The 13,668-nt window shown below is 49.6% G+C and overlaps 1 protein-coding gene across 4 annotated transcripts in view; it reads left to right on the top strand.

The window, feature by feature from the left end:
- The window catches only part of SNX29 (sorting nexin 29), a 496,622-nt gene that overhangs the window by 250,066 nt on the left and 232,888 nt on the right, over positions 1-13,668 (top strand). For all 4 annotated transcript variants that reach the window (XR_008294767.1, XM_027043227.2, XM_053213859.1 and 1 more), the window contains one exon: positions 6,099-6,205. Coding sequence is in view for 3 of the 4 variants with exons in the window: in XM_027043227.2 (XP_026899028.1) it covers positions 6,099-6,205 (107 nt within the window). In the remaining variant the exon portion in view is untranslated. The remainder of the gene's footprint in view (positions 1-6,098; positions 6,206-13,668) is intronic.

The following is a 13,668-nucleotide window of genomic DNA, read 5'->3' on the forward strand; positions in this document are numbered from 1 at the left end:
TTGGGATTCTCTCTCTCTTCCTGTCTCTCTGCCCCTCCCCGACTCGTGTGTGCACGTGCAGTCTCTTTATCTCAAAATAAATAAACATTAAAAAAGAGAGACTGCATTGCTAACCTCTTTTCAAGCCTTGTGTTCTTGAATTCAGGAAGAGCTGTTTTTGATAGGAATAGAAAACTGTGCTTTCCTCTTGGGCTTAAGTTGTCTTTCTCCCCCTTCCAAACTAATAGATCATTCAGGAGATGCGTGTCTTTAAAACACCCTGTCACTCCCTTTTAGTTGGATCTGTCACAAATGTTTGTGTTTGTCGTGTGGGTGTGACTTTCAGAGATGAATCACGTTGATGCTCCCCACGTTGATTGGTGTGTTGGGGAGTGTGCAGAAAGTCTGGAATGGGGGTGTAGCGTGCTATTTCTGGCTCTCACACAACTTGATGTTACTCGGGCTTTGATGGCATTGCCTTCCTTGAACACCCAAACGTCCCCCTGCTCCCCAGGCAGATGAAGTGTTTCTGACTGGAAAGTAAAGAAAGGAGACATGGCCCTGTAAAACTTGAACTAACGGGATGGCTGGCTTCTCGTGCCTCACGGTGTGCGCTCCTTGCCGGCGGAGAGGTGGAGAGTGTCTGACCGAGAAATGGCTCCTTTCACTTTCCTAGTAACCCTTAAGCCATAGAGATATACCAGCCAAGTTCACTTTGTCGTTGTCGTTTTCATAAACGTCATCCACGGGGAACCACACCATCGTTGTCCTTTTTGTAAATGCCATCTGTGGGGAACCACCATCGTCCTTGGGACTCCAGGGCCTAAGTCAGAGTCTCACCACAGTGCTCTCTAGGAACTACCTGTTGAGTGACTAAAGGTACTGTATTGTTGATCTCTTGGCGTGTAACAAATGACCCCAAAATTCAGCAGCTTAACACGACACTCAAGTCACTCCCTTGAGTGTGTGGGGAGGAGCAATCCAGGCGTGGTTTAGCCGCGTCCTCTGGCCCAGGGTCTCTTACGGAGCTGCGGTTGTCCTCTCCAGGCTTGACGGGAGGAGGACTCGTGTGGCTGCCGGCAGACCCCAGGGCCTTACTGGCTGTGTGTGTGGGATGCATCATGGCTCTCTCCATAAGGCCGCTCACAAGGCGGCACCTGATTTTCCTCAGAGGGAGTGAGTGGGAGTGGGCACCCAAGACAGAAGCCACCGTCTCCTAAAACTTAATCTCCACAGTGACATCCCTTTGCTTCCACCACATCGTGTTCCTTCGAGGTGAGTTAGTAAGTCCAGCCCTATACGCAGGGGTGGAGATCCAATGACGTGAGTGCCAGGAGGGAGGGATCACTGGGAGCCATCTTGGAGGCTGCCGACCAGTGAGAAGATCGCGATGTAGCTGGGATTTGCTATTTATTATTTCGTGCATGGAATAGAAGTCTCTGACATGCTTGTTAAAGCTGCAGGAGCTGGACCGGGGCACCAGGAGGTCAGAGAGTTGCAGGGGAAGGTTGGCTGGTTCGTTTCTCAGAGACCTTTTATAAATTCATGACTGTCCAGGGTCTGGTTCCTAGTCTTCAAGGTTAACAAGCTTATTCATGCATCTGCCTCCTTCAGTGCAGAGGACCGTGGCTTGCTCTCACATGAACCTACAGAGGGGCTGGTATCTGAGGAAGGAAGGCCAGTGGCTGGATTTCTAAAGAGATGTGCAGACCTCAAGCGGGTTGGAAGGCCACGTCTTTCTGAGCAGCGGGATCTCCTTGTGGCGGAAAGCACCCTCGCTCAGGCGAAGATCAGGTCGTTTGGAGAGCGCCTGCGGACCGTGCCGTTAGCCCGTCCGTCACACCTTAGATGCGGACTGGCCCCGGACTGTGCTGATCAGCCACAGCCAGCTTCGTGCTGGGGCGTCTGCCCTGCTTTGATGGGCACTGTTAGTGTCTGAACTTTTCTAAGTGCGGCTTCCTCTCAGATTCTTTTCCTTAAAATCAATTCCGCCCTTCTGTTTTCTAAGTCCCACGCTGGCACGTGGCCTTACCGTAAAAGACCTGGTACCTCTAGCCGCCACCCCTCCCCCACCCCCATTTCCCACACCCCACAGGCAGCTGCTTCAAACATTTACCTTACGGTTCTGGTACTTACCTTAATGTCTCTCAATAATACGTGTCTACTGCTCCTTGTTGATTTCTCAGTTGTAGGTATTCTTGACTGATTTCTCACTGTGGAGCGGGGAGGATAGCTCTTGGGTCCCTCTCCCCGCAGGGACCCCTCTCCCCACCCATCCTCTAGCACAGACATACCCTCTTTTTAGTTTGGTCCCTCTTCGGTGAATACATTACTAGGATCCCAAAAATGCTATCTAGCCGAGCTGCAAGGTACGGGATCGTTATTTTGGCACAACTTCTAAATTTCTTTTGAGTTCCTACTGGAACAAAACCAAACAAACATGGTTGGTGTTGTGTGAACTTACTACTTACTAATCAAAATGCACGTGCTCTCTCACTTACGGAAATGTGAATATGTGAAAAACCGGGCCCCTGTGAGGCCGTCTCTCCTGCAGTCCTCTGCCCGCCGTGGCCCGAGGGAGGCTGGCTGCTCCGTGGGCTTGTCCCCACCAGCTCTCTGGTCTTACCGCTTCTTCGGTCAGATGTAGTTCGCGGGCCACACAGTTCACCCTTACAAGGTGTGCAGTCCAGTGGGTTTCAGTGCATTTACAAGGCGTGTGACCGTCCCCTGTCTCTAAATACAGAGCGATTTCGTCATCCCAAAGGCGAACGCCATCTCCATTAGCGGTCATCCCTTATCCCTTCCTCCTCCCGGCCCCTGGAAACCCATACCTGTTCTTGGCGTTTTGTATAAATGGAATCCTGCCGTCCGTGACCTTTTGTGTCTCTTCTGGCGTCTCGCCCTTTGCGTGACGTTCTCAGGGTTCATCCGTGTTGTAGGCGGTGTCAGTGCTTTACTCCTTTTGTGGGCTGAGTGGTCTTTGGCTGCAGGGACGAGCGCCTTCTGTTGATCCATCAGTCCTCCACGGTGGCTGTGTGGGTGGTTTCCACTTCCTGGTTATTAATAATCTCCTCGCTCTTGTGTCGTATCTTCTCTTTCGTAGAAACTGTGTTCTTTTTCTTAGATTTTTTTTGTCTTTTTTTTTTGGTTGGGGGCAGGTTAAGATTTTTGGAAGATTGCATGTCTGAAAATGTTTTTACTTTCTTACCACAGGGTTTGGCTTGGTGCCTAATTCCAGGGTGGAAATAATTGCCCTCAGGGTGTTGACAGCAGTTATCACTTGATCGGTTGCTAGCTTACAGGGTTGTTCGGAAATCCAAGGTCATCTAGAACTTTCTGTCATCTGTAAAAGTTCTGCCTCCGCTCCGGAAGTTAGCACCCTCTTCAGTTTGTCTCTCTTGACCTGAAATTTCCCTGTGAGGTGCCTGAGCATGGTTCACCCCTCGTGCTGTGTGCCCACTGGGCTCTTCTGTCCCCACACCCGCCTCTCTGGTTCTAGGACATTACTTGAATGAAGTCTTTGATTTCCTGATCTCTGTTAACTTTTTTTCCCCCCTTCCCTTTCTTGGTTCCTCTCAAATGGTAATTCTCCGTTTCATTTTTTTTTCCCTTTTGTTATCCCTTGGCTCTGTCTTCCAGACATTTTCTTACCGTCTGTCCTTTGTATCTAGTGTTCCGTTACTTCCGTCCCAGTTTGGCTTTCCAAACGAGTTTGTCTTTTTACTCTGTGCGTGTGTGCCTCTTTTTCTTCTTTTTAGACTCCTCCCTGTTCCTGTTTTCAGCTATACCATCATCTTCTGTCTCTGGGACTGTGACCAACAGTTTGCAGATTCTCGAGTGTATTTTTCCCTAACTTGTGTCTCCCCCTTACAAGATGTTCTCTTCTGTCTGTAGATTCTGGTCCGGGTTTTCCGTCTTAGGTGCTTGTCTCAGACATGAGGGGATCTCTGGCCATGTGCTCCGAGATAGGGGTGGGGTGCCACAGAGCCGAGCTCTCTGTGTAGGAGCTGTGCTCGTGCCCTGGTGGGGTGATCTGGCTGTGCTGTGTCACTGCAGAGCCCCTCGTATCAGCCCCTTCCGGTCTTTTCTTCAGCCTGTTAAAATTCCAGGACAATCCTTTGTACGATGTTGGCTTCTGGCTGCTGGGGAATGGGAAAGGAGGAATGGAAGAAGTTCAGCAGTACTGTTTCTCACTCTTTCCTGTGGGGTACCCATGCCTTCAGCTCGGTCCAGACCACTGTTTTCACCTTCTCTGGAGAATAAGCCCTTAATTTTCTGCAAATGGTTCCTCCTTCTTCTCCTCCTCCCCCTCTTCCCCCCCTTCCCCCTCCTCCCCCTCCTCTCCCTCCTCCCCCTCCTCTCCCTCCTCCCCCTCCTCCTCCCCCTCCCCCTCCCCCTCCAGTGTTTGTTTATTTTTGAGAGAGAGAGGAGCGGGGGAGGTGCAAAGGGAGAGGAAGACAGAGAATCCAAAGCAGGCTGGGAGCTGTCGTCACAGAGCCTGATGCAAGGCTCGAACCCACGAGCTGTGAGATCATGACCTGAGCCGAAGTCTGACACTCAACTGACTGAGCCACCCAGGCACCTCTGCAAATTGCTTCTTAAACAGACTTCTTTATCTTTCCTCTTCACATTCAGCCCCATGTTTACCCTTCCCCCCCACTTCTAGAAATGTCTTGTATTAGCACTTTGTCAGCTGTTGGCGAGTTGTCCCGTTTGAATGAGATTGTATTTTGGTGTTGTGCACCTGCAGCCCAGAAGGAAACTCTCTCAGGTCTGTCTTGTTGCTCGCCAGTGATTGGCCTGCTTCTTGGCTTCTCGAATTTTGTCGTCTTGTCCCCTCTCTCACTCCCTTTCTTTCTCAAGGGTGATGCTGCTAGAATTTTTAAAATTGGTATTTCAATGGGACTCAGAGGATGCAAGCGTAAATGAATGTGTTCAGTCTGTCATCTTGAAGTGGAAGCCCTTTAAAGGTTTTCTCAGTACCTATTTCAGGTTGCAGAGGGTTCCTGGGTCACTGTCCTCAGCACTGGCTGGGCTGCGGTCACTCCTGGGATGGGAGCAGCTTAGGACGCATTCCAGTGGGATGTGTGTCGTCATTCAGGGCCCTGCTGCCTCTTGGCCTCTATCTCGTGGCCTGATGGAGCCTCCGGGAGAGGGCTGAAGGCGGAGCCGCAGTCGGTGCAGACTCAGTACCCCCAGTTTTGCTTAGCCTTGGCCCACTTTCTCGTCCTCCCCCAGTCTGTCCAATTGCTGGTGCCAGAGGGGGGCTGGCCTTCACTACCATCTCCTCAGCCGATGGGGTGTCCGGGAGTTCCGTCTCCTGGAACACGCAGGAGATGGAATCCGCTTACCTGATGCTTCTTTCTGGGCTTGGGGCTAATCCACATTCTTGATCCACGCCAGTGGGGCACTTCCTTCCTGTCCGTGTTCCCTTGTTTTTCTTGGAATTCGCCTGCTCGTTCCCAGTTCTCACTTCTTGTCCTTTTCTACAAAGCAAGCATTCATGGATGCGACTCTCAAAGGAGGAGAGGCACCTGCCCATGTCTTCTGTGCTCCTAACTCCTGCGCTGGCCTGGGAGCCAGTCTCTTGTTTGGATGGCCTTGCTGGGGATTCTGCATCGGTTGTCGAGTGTTTCCCGAAGCTGCCTAGCTTCTGCCCTAAGCACGGTTGGTAAACGTTCATTCTTAGCGGCTCTGCGTCTGCCCTGACCCCTGCCGTTGACGTCCAGCTGTAGGTGGGCGGTCCTGCGCTGGGGAACTGTGATGTTGATGTTGGAGAAAAAGAAATGTGACCAACATAACAGGTGGAAACGGAGGCTCCTACGTCTTGCCCGTGCATCGTCTGTTTTGCTCTGGGATGGGGAGTGGTGACCGGGCGGTTCCCCAGACTTCTGTGCGTCTGTCCCTGTGACACTTCCATTCTTACCATTCACTTCACTGTACTTGTGTGAAAATGTTGGAGGGGTGAAGTCATTAATAGTTGGGATCTTTTTTCTGCCTCATCGAAAGCACTCTCTCTGTGGAGAAACCATTTGGCAAAGACCAAAACATTTTTTCACTGGGAGAATAACTTTTGGTTACTGTGAAAATATTTATGGGGTTTCTTTGTTTTCCTAAAGCTGTCCCAAACCTTTGGAACGTTGATGGAGAAGTTGCAGTCACTGAGCAGAAGCCGGGAGAAGTCGCCGAGGAGCTGGCGAGCTCCTACGAGAGAAAGCTCATCGAGGTAAGGCTGGCTGTCCCTGTGCGTTTACCCCCATGGTGGCTGCTTCGTGGACTTTCCAGAAACAGGTCCAACCTGTCACACAGATGGTAGCAGAGCATTCAGACCCTACCCCCCCTTCCCCACCAACAAAGCAAAACACAAAATGGTGAAAGCATTGTGCTTGGTGAAGAAAACCTAGAGTAGGTTCTTCGAAAATATTTAATTAGAAAGTCTTGGTGCCTGTGGCAAGGAAGGAGAGAAAACGAAAATGTGATGTTAAAAGTAAGCAAACAAATGGACCCTTGGATTTGGAGATTACAGACAGGAGAGAATATGACAAACGACTTTGTGCTCAGCAGTGCGCACGTGTGGATGAGATGGTCTCTTTCCGAGGATAACATGGATTATCCACATGAATGGAAGACGAGGCCAGCTTGCCTGCAGGGCACCAAACAACCGGAAGAAGGTTGTGAACATAGAGGAGGTCCCTAGGAGATAGCAAACCTGGATGCTTTTATGGCCATTTTGCTCTTTGTGCTTCCTTAAAGCATCATCTCTGTCTTTATATCCACGTGTCTGTATCTTGGTTCAAATGTGCATTATGCCAATATCAAAAAATCACAAAGACGGCATAAAAAATCTATAATCCACATTAAAATGGGACTTATTTAGAATTTCAAGGATGGCTTAATGTTAGGAAATCAATCAAGTCAGCTTATTAATAATTAAAGGTGAAACACCAGATAGTGATCTTGATTAGTATTAAAAAGTGATTTGATAATGTTCATCATCTCTATCTATATCTAACAAAAATACTTTTCATTGATGTAGAATTGATATATAATGTTTCAAGTGTACAACATAGTGAGTTGACAGCTCTATGATAAAAATATTCCTGATAAAGAATAAAGGCGGGCACTTGTGTGGCTCGTTGGTTAAGCCCCTGACTCTTGACTTGGCTTTGCTCATGATTTTCCGGTTCGTGAGTTTGAGCCCCATGTCAGGCTCTGCCCTGACTGTGCGGAGCCTGCTTGGGATTCTCTCTCTTCCTCTCTCTCTGCCCTTCCCCCTCTCATGCTTTCTCTCTCTCTCTCTCTCTGTCTGTCTGTCTCTCTCAAAATAAATAAACTTAAAAAGAAATCTTTAAAATAATTAAAGGGACTTCTCTGATAAACTTTTTTTTTGTTTTTAAATAAGAAGCCATTAATTGTCACCGTACTCAGTGGTAAAGCTGGAGGGCTAAGTTTTCAATTAGGTAACTCCTATGTAAAATATATACTGTATAAGTGCATATCTATGTTGTATATGTTGTGGTCACATGGTGATAGTATTTATCAGAAGTCGGGCACATATATACCTATAAGTATACAACTCTACTCATAGTACTTTCTGAATATTCTACGGTGTGTTTTATTTTGGGAATCAGGAAAATACCCACTATTACCCTGGAGACATGCCTGACCTTGAGGCAGGGTCTTTGAGGAAGAGCCCCTAGGCTCATCTCTGGTTCCCATGGCCTTGTGGTCTGTTTCATTGTGTTGCTAATGAAATCTAAAGAAGGGAGGTGAGAAACAATTTGAATTCTAACTCAAGGGAGCTCAAAGGGAAAGAGCTGGGGTCTTAGCACAATAGGCTGATGGGGGAAGAGTTCCAAACCAGGATGGAAGGGCCTGGGGAGACTGTCCCCTCAGGGCCTCTCGTCACCCAACGCCTATCCTTGAAGCCCTATTCACGGGGGTCTTTGACCAGAGTTGGCTGCTGGTGCTCTCAGGTGCTGGGCCATCAGTGCCTTCCCAGAAAGCCTGGGTGGAGAGGCGAATGGGCCCCCTTCCTTCAGGATTGTGGTAGCCTGTGTGTTTGTCTCCCCCAGGACCTCGAGTCCCCGGAAGGCAGAGACCATCTGTTCTCATCTGTGTATACTCAGCTACCATTTGTTGGCAAGTGGTAATGCGAGTATTTTTAAGTTCTCCTAGGACAGGCATGTCTCTGGTTCGTTGAATGAATGAAGAGCTCTTGAGCTCAGAACGGTGGCAGGGTTCTTCTCAGAGTGGAAGTGGGTTGGTAGCTTGTGTCCCTTCAGGAAAACCAGGGCTGAGTGTTGAGTTGTAAGGACTTGGTCAGACCTGCTCACATTGCGGAGATTAGTGCTCCTGTCCCCTGACTCCTTTGAGCATGCTCAGCCCCAGGCCTGAGACAGCGATCCACCTGTAGGTTGGTCCGGCCGGAGAGCTGACCTGCTCTTTGGTAACTCTGGCTGTGAAGGCTCGAGAAGACCTTGGCTGGCTGCTTGGCCCACTGAGCGAAGCACCGTAGTTCATTTGTTCCGTGGGACATTAGTTGCTTGATCTGGTGTTTAGTGGGTTCCTGCTTTCTGCATAGGAAACGGCAAGGACGAAGGTCCTGCCCAGGGAGAGAACAGGCAGGTTCTAGGACCAGAAAGGAGACCCTCATGTCTGGAACAGAGCAGACATGTGGAGAGATGTAGCGCTGTGGCTGCTGAAGTCGGTGGGCCAGATGACAGTGCTTGGGAGGCCGTGTGTGGCCGTGCCACCACCTGCTTTGACTGTGACAGAGTCTCCCCATCTCCCTGAACGGAGTTAGTGACGTGCAGGGAAGGTGGCGGTGGGGTGCGCTTGCGTTGTCGTTCTCGTTAGCTGCCGCTAACGAGGAGGGGGTGGTGGTCGGGGGCTAAGAATTGGTCTCGTCAGCCTTAACTTACTGTCTTGTCATCTGCAACCTCCTTACTCCGGGACCAGTAATAGAGTTGGTGGCCACGGAGGAGGAGCGGGGAGGGACAGGCTTGGAGCAGAGATGGTCCTCCAAAGGCATTCGGTCCCCCAGACTGATTTTTCGTTATGTTTCTGATGGCACAGGGAGGTCCGTCTGTCAGTGATCTTTTGTCCGTGGCATCTCTTTACCCCAAGACTTTTGCCGAACCCTTTAGGTTACCAGTAATTGAGTGCTTTTCAACGTTCTTTGTGATGCTTGTCTGTCATTTCATTATGGTTGGCTGTTACCAAGGGGTTCTAAACACGTGTCTGTGTGAAGTAATGAAAGCATGTGGGGAAAGAGTTGATGCACTTCCTTAATTTCAGGAGCAGAGGGAGAAGCGACCTTCCATTTTAAATAATAAGACTGTTTGAAGAACCCCAACAACTGAATTACTTTTTCGTGATTCGTTCCAGTGAGAAGGGAGTTCCTGAACATTCTTTTCCTAGATGTCTCTCAGCGTTGAAGCCGCCTCGTCCACCCGTGCACACTGCATACACATCGGTGCTCAGTGACCTGGATCCCACACCCCTGGCAGCTCAGGACCCAAAGTCTACACCATGAGTCGCCTTTTAATGGCTGGAGAGCATCAGGGACCAAAGACTGGCAATCGAGAGATGGTTCTTGACACCCTGTGATGGTTAACTTTTGAAAGCAAGAAGGAAGGGAGAATGCTGGCAGGTGTAGGCTCACCTGGCGAGGGGGGAGAACACGAATATAAAGACACCGATTATTTGCCAGCCACTGTGATACTCACAGCTCGCTATTGGGTGCACGCTTCTTTCCGGGCCACGCGCTAAGAAAGCCTTTACGTGGATGAACTCATGTGATCCTCAGCAGATTTCGTCAAGGAGGAAGCTGTTCACAGATGGAGCTTTGAGAAGTTGAGGAACGTGCCCAAGATTTTTCGGCTTGCTAGGCAGCAGAGCTGGATTCGAATCACCCAGGCCGCCCAGCACGAGAGCGCAAACCTGTAATCTGTCTGCCGTGCTCTGGAAGGCCACTCTCACGGGAGAAACAGAGGCTGGGCCTGACCGAACAGAAGGGGTGGTCCCTGGTTGTGTTGGAGAGAATGTGTGGAGGGAGGAAAACGAGCGGTAGAAAACAGGGATGGTATGGCGCCCGCCGTTCACAGCGGTGCTGCGGGGAGGGCACACCGCTCACCCTTCCTTAGTTGCGGCAGCAATTACCTGCTTCTGTAGCGAGTGGAATAGAGCCCCAGGCTGGGAGCTCCTCGAGGGAACCGTAGATGTTATCTTTTTAACTGCATGTTAATTGCCCCATGTGGTTCCAGCATACAGTAGGAGCTCCCTAAATAGTGAGCCGAATGACAGTCTCTCGAGCGGAATCAGCTGTTCACTGCAATGTTTGTAGAAAGTGGTAGATGTGACTTAATGAAGCCCTGGGTTGCGAGGGTGTCATACGGAGCACTGCTATAGCTCAGGAGGGATGTGTGATGAGAGGAAACCGGGGTTGTTCAGGGGAGGCACACTTGTTTCTGGCCCTCAATTTCAGGAGGAATTTGAGCCTGGAGAGGACACTGAGGGACAGACAGACAGACCGTTCCAACTCCTATAGCACGTGTTTATTGAGGACCTTCTAAGTGTCCAGCCCCTTCTTCCTTCCTTCCTCCTCCTCTCGTGGCCTTCCCATCCCTGGGAGCCGTATGTATGGCTGATGGTTCCAGGAGGTGGTCATAGAAGATGTGAGTTGAGGCAGAGACGCCTCTCAAATGGCATTTACTTCCCTGGGTTGCGTTTTCCTTCTTTTCTGGTGGCATCTTTGATGTCTCACTGGTGGGTACCACTGGTTCCTCATCGCCCCCAGGCTTGGTCTTGGGTCACAAGGATGAGGAAGAGCTCAGGTACCTTATGGGAGCTTCTAGAATGTGCCTCCCTTTTTCTTCCATTACTGTTAGTAAGGACGCTTGAGATTGCTTTTGTAAACTTCGTATCTATCTTGAGGATCTAGCCATGAGGAGCAGTTGATTTGTGCTCACCAAGGGCCTTGAGGGTAAAAGACAATGGATGCGTCCAAGGAAGATGTGTTCTAAAAGTCTGCTTTACCTCCTTTAAGGACAGTTCCTTCAGTTTAGAGTCCTTTGTAGAGGTTTCCCGGTTCTTTTCCGCCAGGTATGTCAAGAAGAGTGTAAAATGTCTGTGGCATTTGACTTTGTTCCTGCATTTCTTCAGCCCCTCCTTCTCCAGCTTTGTGGCCTGCAGACCACACCTGTCCCCCATCAGAGAGACGGAGCACAGGTTGTCACTCCCTGCCGTGTGTTCCGGGGCGCTCCTGTCCTCTCTAAGTCCTCATTTCTCTGTCAGTAAAATGCAGCCAGTGATACAAACGGGTAGGGCTAATTTGAGGAGGCATCTTCGGGCCTTCTTTTCTCCCTTCTGGTTTTTGTTTTGTTTTGTTTCGTTTTGAGGGTTGACCTCGCCACAGCTTGCTTTCACGGAGGGGAGAAAAGCCAAGTCCTCTGCCCTTCCTTGGCACGGGGGCGGGAGGGTGCCTGAGCCAAGACAGAGGGGCTTTAACTCTTGCGTGAACAGCAGCGGGGCGTGGGAGGCCCCTTCATTCAGAAGCGGCTGCCTGCGTGCTCTCCGCATTCCCGTTGAACTTGGCAGCACTATTCTGGGTCCGGTCCTTTACCGGAGCCCGTTTTCTCCCACTTCTCTGTTCACAGTGATGATTTCTCAGTAGTTTAGAGTCTGTTTCTGTTACTTACCTTCAAAGTACCCCAGCTCATAAGAAGCTATATATATGCAGTTGACCCTTGAGCAGCCGTGTGGGTCCACTTACATGGGGATTTTATCCAGTAAATACGGTATAGTACTGTAAATGGAGTTTTCTCTTAACATTCTTTATTGTAAGAATACAGGATATAACATACACCGTACGTGTTAATTGGGTATGTTATCGGTGAGGCTTCTGGTCGAGAGTCAGCCATTAGCAGTTAAGTTTTGGGGGAGTCGGAAGTTACATGCAGATTTTTGACTGTGCGAAGGTCACGCCTGTAATGTCCACGTCGTTCAAGGTCACCTGTGTGTGTGTATTAGCAGTAGATGACATTTCCGTTCATTTCCCCTTACAGTCTCTGCTTGCCAGGCCTCCTTTATACCTCCCTTCTCTGTACCCAAGTTGGTTTTTTTTTTTAATTTTTTTTAACGTTTATTCATTTTTTTGAGAGACTGAGACAGAGCGTGAACGGGGGAGGGGCAGAGAGAGAGGGAGACACAGAATCGGAAGCAGGCTCCAGGCTCCGAGCTGTCAGCACAGAGCCCGACGTGGAGCTTGAGCCCACGGACCGTGAGATCGTGACCCGAGCCAGCGTCAGACACTTAACCAACTGAGCCACCCCCAATCCCCTCCGTACCCAACTTCTGAGGTATGGCCCTGCATCCCTGCTGTTAAATCGCGGGTTCACCTGCTTCAGAATTGCCAGCCCCTCCTCTCTGCAAACAGGTTTTTACTTCCTCCCGTGTGTCAGGACTCAGCTAGCTTTTGATCGATTTCTCAAATTATAGGATACTTATCATTTACTGTGTGAGTGTAGTTGGTCCCTGAATTTTTGCTCATGGGTGAAATAAATGGTATATTAGCAACATTTATTCTCATTATAATGGCAGGTTACTATTAATGGAAAAGTAAGCTGCAGCTGGCTAAAAAAAAACACATTCATAACCACATGCTGGAGATAATGGAAAAGTTCCCTGAGGCGACCTGGACCTTGGGAACGGTCAGACCGCCAGCACTTGATTCATAAATTGGCCCCAGTGGCAATCTGGGCCCCAGGCCATCTTGATGGATCTGAGAGTCCTTTTTATACGAAAGAAGGATGATGAAGTTTGCAGTGGAGTACCAGATTCCATGTAAGGACTCAGGGTGAAGAACCCTGAGCTGAGATCTACATGAGACCTCTGCTCCTAATGAAAAATAGGGTGTGAGTTTGTTTTTGTTATTTTAGTCACAAGGTGCTGAGTGATTAAGACCAGGCTCTCCCCTCGTGGTGGGGCGTGGAAATGTTTTCTCAGAAAGTAAGACCGTTGAAGTGTTGTCACCTATGAGTGAAACCTGGCAAGGAGTTCTCTTTTCTGGAGGGGTAGGTGTAATTCTCACTAAAATGTGAATGACAGACAAGACTAAACCTCTAAGGACTTCTCTCAATCTTTTTATTTTGGAGACGTGGCAACATGTACAAAACCCAGAATAGTCTCATGAGCCTGTGTGTCCCCATCTCCTGGCTTCAATAGTGACCCACCTCTTCACCACTCTTGCGTCTTCTTTGTCCCAGTCTCCTGCGCAGTCTTTCACGGTATTGTGAAGCAAACTCAAGATTTCATGTAACTTCATTCCCACTTATTCCAGAATGTATTTGTAAAAGGTAAGAGGTTTTAAAATGCACACACACACACAGTCCCGGTGAATCTCAGATGGGAATATCGGAGAGAGGAACTTCTGTGAACGGAGCACCTTTCAGAGGGCCCCTTGCTTCCGGATCCCCCTCCTCGGGACAGAAGGAGCCTGGGAGAGGAAGCTTAGCCTCTAGTTCGTTGAGGACCGCCCAGCTCGGGTCTTGTCTTCCTGTGTGCCCCTTGCTTCTGTCAGACATTGATTACAGCTGCTACTGACCATGGCTGTGTCTCCAGCACAGCCACACTGGCCCTGCGCTGGGAGCGCTGGGAACTGAGGAGTTCAGAGAGGAGTGACCGGGG

This window comes from Acinonyx jubatus, chromosome E3 (assembly GCF_027475565.1).
Source record: "Acinonyx jubatus isolate Ajub_Pintada_27869175 chromosome E3, VMU_Ajub_asm_v1.0, whole genome shotgun sequence".
Lineage (NCBI taxonomy): Eukaryota > Metazoa > Chordata > Mammalia > Carnivora > Felidae > Acinonyx > Acinonyx jubatus.